The 7,661-nt window shown below is 54.1% G+C and overlaps 1 protein-coding gene across 4 annotated transcripts in view; it reads right to left on the reverse strand.

Moving 5' to 3' along the window:
- MYH7B (myosin heavy chain 7B) overlaps window positions 1-5,855 on the reverse strand; it is a 29,235-nt gene extending 23,380 nt beyond the window's left edge. For 2 of the 4 annotated variants that reach the window (XM_085557959.1, XM_085557957.1), the window contains exon 1: window positions 1,014-1,141. Coding sequence is in view for 1 of the 4 variants with exons in the window: in XM_085557960.1 (XP_085414086.1) it covers window positions 118-214; window positions 1,014-1,041; window positions 1,125-1,281; window positions 1,368-1,511; window positions 3,163-3,266; window positions 4,731-4,827 (627 nt within the window). In the remaining 3 variants the exon portion in view is untranslated. Of the gene's footprint in view, window positions 1-117; window positions 215-1,013; window positions 1,282-1,367; window positions 1,512-3,162; window positions 3,267-4,730 lie in introns of those variants that run through there. The other 2 variants (XM_085557960.1, XM_085557958.1) reach the window with 2 other exon arrangements.
- Window positions 5,856-7,661: the final 1,806 nt, after the last annotated feature.

Below are 7,661 nucleotides of genomic sequence, written 5' to 3' on the forward strand. Positions count from 1 at the left end.
TCCAAACGCAAAAAGTTGGGGAAGAAAAAGTAAGAAGAAAGGGGAGGGCGGGGGAAAAAATTAAAAAAAAAAAAAAAAAAGAAAAAAACAAGAACTTGTTTGAAAAGAAGGTCTTACTAATTTCTTGCCCGGTGTGTCGCCCAAGGCTGCGACAATGGCAAAGTACTGAATGACCCGCTTGGTGTTTACAGTCTTACCAGCACCAGATTCTCCGCTTAGAGTAACAGAAATACACAGATAAGGGCATGAGGCAAAGAACAGGCACAACCATCCCAGCCACCCTGCCGGGACAGGAGGGAAAAGCAAAGCCTCGGAGGGTGGGCAGGCCGCAGCTCTCACTCAGGGGTCGGTGCTTGTGTTGGGGGCTCAACTTCGGAGCGACCCCCAGCTCGGGCCCGGCCCGGGCACGGCGGGGATGGCAGCGGGGCCGAGCCGAGCCGGGCCGGGCCGGGCCGTGCCCACGGGGGGCTGGCGGCCCGCTGAGCTCATGCCTATAGTTAGTGCTGCTGTGCCATTGTAATCCCAGATCACAAAGAGCCGGGGCAGCGGGCCGCCACCGGACACGCGCCAAGCATCTCTCCGCAGCCCCTGCCTTTCCTAATTAGGCCATGGCCGAGGCTAAAAATGTCCGTGGCTCCTGGCAGCGGCAAAGGGTCCTTTCGAGTCCTTTATATAGCCCTTATCTATATGTCACTTGAAATCAACCTGGCCCCCACCCTCCCACATCACCCTTCTCCCCTGCCGCCGCCCCTCCGGCCACCATCTCCCTCCGGCCTTGGCCTCCATCTCTGCTTTCCGTGCTCCCCGGAGGGCGCCGGTGCCCGGGCGCCCCGCGGCGGCTCCCGCAGCTGTCGGGGTGCGGGGGAGCCCGGCCGCCGGGGCTTTGTCACCTGGCACGGTGGCGGCGGCGAGGGTGACAGCTGCGGGGCCGGGGGGGCTGCTCTGGGCACGGCGTGACCCTGCAGCGAGCGCAGCGCGGGGGGCTCAGCTCACCAGGCCATGGGGGCACTTACGTGATGAGCATGGACTGGTTTTCACGGTCTGCAAGAGAAGGAGCCGGGTTAGGGCAGCGCTGCCCGCCCCAGCCGTGCCCCGGGAGCCCGGGTCCCCGGGACAGGGCTTACTGCGGAGCATGTCGTTGTAGGCGTTGTCGGCGATGGAGTAGATGTGCGGGGGTGCCTCCGTGCGCCGCTTGCCCTTGTAGGCTGCCACCACGGGCGCCGTGTACACGGGCAGCCACTTGTAGGGGTTGATGGTGACACAGAAGAGCCCCGAGTAGGTCTGTAGGGGGAAAACGTAGATGAGGGATGGCGGTGTCCCAATGCCCCCTCACCACCCCATCCCACCCCACCCCACGGGTGCCTTACGTAGATCATCCAGTGGGAGTAGCGGCGCTTCAGGTTGTAGAGCACAGAGGCCTCGTTGAGGTGTGTCAGCATGGCCATGTCCTCAATCATGTCAAACTTGGGTGGGTTCATGGGCTGCACCTCGTCCTCCTTCACCACCCGTGTCTGTCAGAGGAGGGGGACGCGTCAGAGGGACCCCAGCGCTCACTGAACGCCCTCCTCCCCAACACCCGCCGGGTGGAAGGACACCCTGGAGCCCCGTGCTGGGGACAGCCTTGGTCCCCTGCTGCCATCCCAGCAGGGCTGCCCAGCGTTCTGGGTGACAGGCCCAGGGCAGCCCCAGCAGCACCCAGCCACAAAGCCCAGCTGGGACCAGCAAGCCCAGCTTGTTCCCTCCTCGGGGAGAGGGGCTCTTGCTGAGCCTGACACAGGCTCCTAGTTGTTCCCCCACAATGTGCTTGACAGCCCCATCCTGTGTTCTAATTCCCAGCCTAAAAGCCCATGCCAGCGCTGTCCTTTGCTCCAAAGAGATCTGTGGTTATTTAGGCAAACAGCTGAAGCCTGTACCCCATCACTTTAAACTGGATTTATTTAATCCCACGAGATCAAGCACAGGGAAAATATCACATTACGTATCTGGCCTGGATGGAAGAAGCTTGATTTAGCAAATGTTCCTGTTAATGAAGACTAAATGAAATCTTTCAGAGGTTTATCTTTTTTATGGGTGAAGATGAAGCATGTGGTGTTAAGAGGTGCCAGGTGTTAAAAGCAGGAGGGTACACAGAAGGATAAGGGAGGCCTTTATGTCTCTCAAAACTTTCTGCTGGAAATGCTTATCCAGGGAAAGCTGATATAGTTTCTGATTTTGTAAATCCATGACAAATCATTTAAAAGACAGTTTCAAGAGGAAACAGCAAAAAAGAGTTTAGAAACTGCTCTGTTCTCAGAATTGGAAGGTGTTTTAAATATCAGAAGAAACTTCTAAAATTTTTAACTCCTCTATGACAAATTTTATTTTGGAAAGGACAAATCTCTTTACTTGCTTTCCAAAATTCAGACAATAATATTTTCAAAGCCTTGACACTTTTCAAAGACAATTACATATATCTTTTTTACTTTTAGCGGGCACAAACCGTTCTTAGTGCTATTCTGAGTAGAGAAGAAATAGAAATAATAAAGTCTATCATCTACTGCCTGGTGAGGTCCTTGCTCTTTTTCCCAGTTTCATACCAGCGTGCTCTGCAGTGAAGTTGCAGGGTCATGAGATTTCCATAGTAAAGAAAGGAATATTAATTAAGCTCTTTTGCAGCTAATTGCACTGAATATTATCTTGACAAATACCAGCTGGTCCTTGCTTGCTTTTCGGAAAGCTGGAGCCTCTCTGCCCGTCATAGCCTGTCCTCCCAGCAGCTCACCCCACTGCAAATCTGGGCTAAAAGGAGCAGGAATTGGCCAACTGGCCCCTTACCTGTTGTTTCAGGCTCTGGGATGAGCCGGGCACTGGCTCAGCATCACAAAGGGCTGTGCTGGGGGGTGCTCCCCATCCAGGAGCTGTGCTGGGCCAGCCCCACCGTGGCCTCCCGCAGGACACCCGGCTGTGACAGCAAAGCCTCGGTGGGAGATGCTGAACTGGGGCTGCTCTTGGCAAGGAACTGGCCTACGTGTGCTGACACTGCCGTGTGCATCCCCCCGGGGCAAGACTGATCAGCGGGACAGGGTTATCAGAAGAGCTCAGGGCTTCAGACGTGATCCTGTCACACATATCCCCCTCCACACACACTTGCTCTCCCTTGGAAAAGGAAAGGTATTTGCTTACTTCCTTATCTTTGGTTTCCACTGTGACTTTGCCACCAGAGCTTTCTTTTATTTCCACTTCGATATAGGCTTCTTTCTCATCCGGGATCCAAGCTCGCTTCTTTCCTGGAGGAGACATGGGGAAAGAAGGAGAGGAAAGGAGAGGAAAGGAGAGGAGAGGAGAGGAGAGGAGAGGAGAGGAGAGGAGAGGAGAGGAGAGGAGAGGAGAGGAGAGGAGAGGAGAGGAGAGGAGAGGAGAGGAGAGGAGAGGAGAGGAGAGGAGAGGAGAGGAGAGGAGAGGAGAGGAGAGGAGAGGAGAGGAGAGGAGAGGAGAGGAGAGGAGAGGAGAGGAGAGGAGAGGAGAGGAGAGGAGAGGAGAGGAGAGGAGAGGAGAGGAGAGGAGAGGAGAGGAGAGGAGAGGAGAGGAGAGGAGAGGAGAGGAGAGGAGAGGAGAGGAGAGGAGAGGAGAGGAGAGGAGAGGAGAGGAGAGGAGAGGAGAGGAGAGGAGAGGAGAGGAGAGGAGAGGAGAGGAGAGGAGAGGAGAGGAGAGGAGAGGAGAGGAGAGGAGAGGAGAGGAGAGGAGAGGAGAGGAGAGGAGAGGAGAGGAGAGGAGAGGAGAGGAGAGGAGAGGAGAGGAGAGGAGAGGAGAGGAGAGGAGAGGAGAGGAGAGGAGAGGAGAGGAGAGGAGAGGAGAGGAGAGGAGAGGAGAGGAGAGGAGAGGAGAGGAGAGGAGAGGAGAGGAAAGGAAAGGAAAGGAAAGGAAAGGAAAGGAAAGGAAAGGAAAGGAAAGGAAAGGAAAGGAAAGGAAAGGAAAGGAAAGGAAAGGAAAGGAAAGGAAAGGAAAGGAAAGGAAAGGAAAGGAAAGGAAAGGAAAGGAAAGGAAAGGAAAGGAAAGGAAAGGAAAGGAAAGGAAAGGAAAGGAAAGGAAAGGAAAGGAGGCATTAATACTGGTTGTAATGTAGGCGATCACATGAAATTGTCAACTGAAAGCCACATGAATGCAGTTTGATAATGTGGAAGGACAGTGATTATTCTTTCCTATGTTCTTAGTCATAGCAGCTGGGATTTCTTTGCCTTCTTCATGTTTGGCAGCTTTTTACTTTGGTGGGGTCAGCTTCTAGCCTGACAGAAATCTGCTGCTTCACGTGTGCCTGCACTCAGACCGTCATGAGAAGAGGACAGTGTGAGGAAGCAAAACTTCTGCCAAACTTCAAGGAGCAAGTTGAGCCCTTCATCCAGAGCATGGCAAGCCATGGAAGAACAGGGAGGCTGGGACAGAGAGGACACCTCCAAAATGAAAGAGCTGCAGAAGCTTTGACACCAGTCCCCAAGCCCTTCCATCCCTCAGGGTCGGGGGAGATGAAGGATCACCTCTACCCACACCTCAGCAAACCAGGGGAAAGTCAAAAGCCTGCTTTTCTCACTTGTGAGATCTTCCTGCCCTCCAGGGTGCTGGGGGAATTCTGCAGTGCCTGTGATGCCTTGAGGAGCAGCACAGGGAGAGGGGCAGGGAGGACTCCTGAGAGAGCCGTGGCAGAGGGGCAGCTCGGGGACACAGCCGGGCTGTGCTCCACAGCCTGGGGTTCTTACCATCGAACGGGATGGTCTGAAGCTTCAGCTGCTCCGTGTAGCTTTTCCGGAGGTACGGAGCAGCCTCCCCAAACTCACTCATGTCCAGCAGAGACATCTTGTCTATCTGAGGGAGACTGAGCAGCCAAGGAAGAGTGAAAGACACCTGAGCGCTGAAAGGAGAGAAGGACAAGGCATCAGTGCACGGGGAAAGCGGCTGCTGCTGTGTTGAGAATGAGTGACATGGTCACCAAACAAGCTTTTAATTTTAGGGAGTGAGAGAAGACAGTGACAGCAATGCTAACTGATAAAAATTATATTAATGAGACAATTACCGAACACTTTCCCTTCTGATGCTGTCATCCCCCCACTGGAAGTCCCAGCTGGGTGAGCCGGAATCACTTTGGTGTCAAAATCCACATTCCCACTTTAGGTGAGATTGTCAATAACATCCCTTTCCTTGATAAGCTCAGCTAAAACCTATCCCAGCTCTACAGACCCATTGGAGCCCTGGTGCCCTGCACAAAGACCCAGGGCTGTTCTGCTGAGTGATACTGCAGCAAGATAAAAGCAAGGCTGGATGTATTATCCCTGGGAAGACCCTTCTAGAAGGCTGGTGTGGCAGCTGCTTGGAAAAGCACTTTTATGACTGTGCTTCTTAATATCCATCTAACGCAGTGCCACCCTGCAGAGCTCCGGAACACCGCAGCCATCGCGGATGGAGCCACAACTTAGCAAAACACACAATCCTCAGCAAAAATGCTCATGATCCAGGTCTGTCCCACCCTCCCTGTGCCAGCAGAGCCAGCCCCTGTCCTCTGGGATCAGCCACCCTGCAGGGGTGAAGCGGGTTAGTAGAGGGGACACGCGTGCACACAGACATGCTCTGTATTACTGACCTTGGTGCTAGGACTGAGTGGCTCTGTGCATGCTGCAAAGCCCCTTTTTATTGTGTCTGTCAAGGTCAGAGTGGGAAAAGATATGTCAGAAATTCCCATGTGTCATGTCCACACAGCTCCATTGGTGCTGCTGTCCCACTGCCTGGACAGACACAAAAGGCAAACTTCACTTTTATCTCTCTGCAAATGCAGCCTGGTTATTTTTATTCCTGTATTGTCAGGCGAGTACAAAGGCAGAGTGAGACACTGCAGCTTGGGAAGGCAGCACAGCTCTCCCAGCCTGCTCTGCCTGCTCCAGTGGGGAGCTGAGGAATGAGAGCTCTGCCAGTTCCTCCTGCACCTGAGCACTCGATCCTGTTGCTCCTGCCTCCCACCATGCCAGGAGAGCTGCTGCTTGGTGGGATGTGTGTGGCCACTGGCATTTCCAGCTGGAATATCCCATCTTCTCACTCAGCACTGGTTTAGCTTCTCCCAGAAAGAGTGTCTGGAAGGGGAAGGACTCTGGGGCTTCATCCTCCAGGTTCTGCTCCCTGAACTCCTCACCTTGGCATGGGAGCTTGTTTTGTGGCTAGGCCAAGTTCATAATCTCTCAGCAGAGAGGTTGCTGGGTTTCCTGCACACATTTTACCCAGACAGCACCCAAAGGCGCTGTGTACAACACAGTGATCACAGCCTGGAGCACACCTCCATGCTGGCAGCACCACCATGGGCTGCCCGAGATGGGAACAGGACACCCTGGGGCCATGCTAGCTCAAGGAAAAGCCATTTAGCTGCTGGCATCCAAAGTGCAATGAAGTTTCTACCCTGGAGAACCAGGGCCATGCCTGCAGGGTTTGCTATTCCCCATTCAGCACCTCTCACACCCCAGAGTAACTTGGGGCTGCTGTAACCTCCTGACAGTGGGGGAAACTGAGGCAGGGAGTGGTTAAGGATCAGCTGTGCAGTGCTGTGCCCAGGCTGGATGTGGCACAGGCACTGTCACAGCCAGAATAGCAGCACCAGAGGCTGCTTTGGGCATGTGGCTTCAGCCTGGGCACACAGCCGAGGCTGCAGAGAGATTTTTGCAGCCCCAGCACCTGCCCTGAATCTAAGCCTCAGTCATAGTCAGTCTTTCCATCCAGCACACAGGTTTGCTGCTACACCCCCCCAGTCTGGGCTGTCAGTGCCATCATCTCTGCATCCCCCAACAGAAAGGCCCCTGCTCTCCCACCCTGCTTTGGAGAGAAGTCATGGCGTGGAGGAATGTGGGAAATAGTAAAGGTAAGATTTTCAGAAAGCTGGAAAAGCAGGCTTTAGAAACAGAAAGAACAAAAATCAGCTACAGCTGTAAAGTCTGAATGTAGAAAAAGTTACAATAGTATAGCAAGTAAGGACATGAAACAGCAGCTGAGCAAACCTCCAAAGACAGAGGAAGACTGCAGAGCCATCCCCTATGGGCTGAGCCCAGCAGGGAGGATGGCTGGGCTCAGGGATGGGTTGATGTTGCCTCCACTGGCAGTGCAGTGCTTTGCACAGTGCCAGACTCTCCCAAGAACTGAAATACTCCCATGGAGGGGAATCTGTAGCATGAGCAAGGACTTTGGGTATATCAGGATAAAACAGGGTGCAGGGCCCCATCCCCATGTCCCACATGGGCACTCCTCAGCAGGTTACTGTTCAGGAGTGCAGGTCCTCATCTGGATTTGTGAGCAGCTGGTGCAGAGCTGAACTCCACCAAATTATCTGCTGCAACCCCCCAGGGGTGACCATGGGGACACCAGTCCTGAGGTCCCTCTTGACCATGACATGCTCAATCTTGCCAAGATGGCAGAGTTACAGCAACCTGAAGAGCCACAGGCTCTAGGGGATACAGGTCCCTCTAAGATTACCCTGGTGGTCTTCTGCCTCTCCGTCCTGGGCTCAGAGTCAGGTTTCCACCCACTCCCTGGAGGGACCCGAGGCTTTGGTGGGTCCTGTGCCAAGTACCTTTGCCACAAGCGCCCCGGCAGTGGGATGAGCCCTTGGCCCAGACCCGCCAGCTGGCCCAGCCTCACACATTCTTCTCAGGGCATGT

This window comes from Lonchura striata, chromosome 20 (assembly GCF_050655825.1).
Source record: "Lonchura striata isolate lonStrDom1 chromosome 20, ASM5065582v1, whole genome shotgun sequence".
NCBI lineage: Eukaryota > Metazoa > Chordata > Aves > Passeriformes > Estrildidae > Lonchura > Lonchura striata.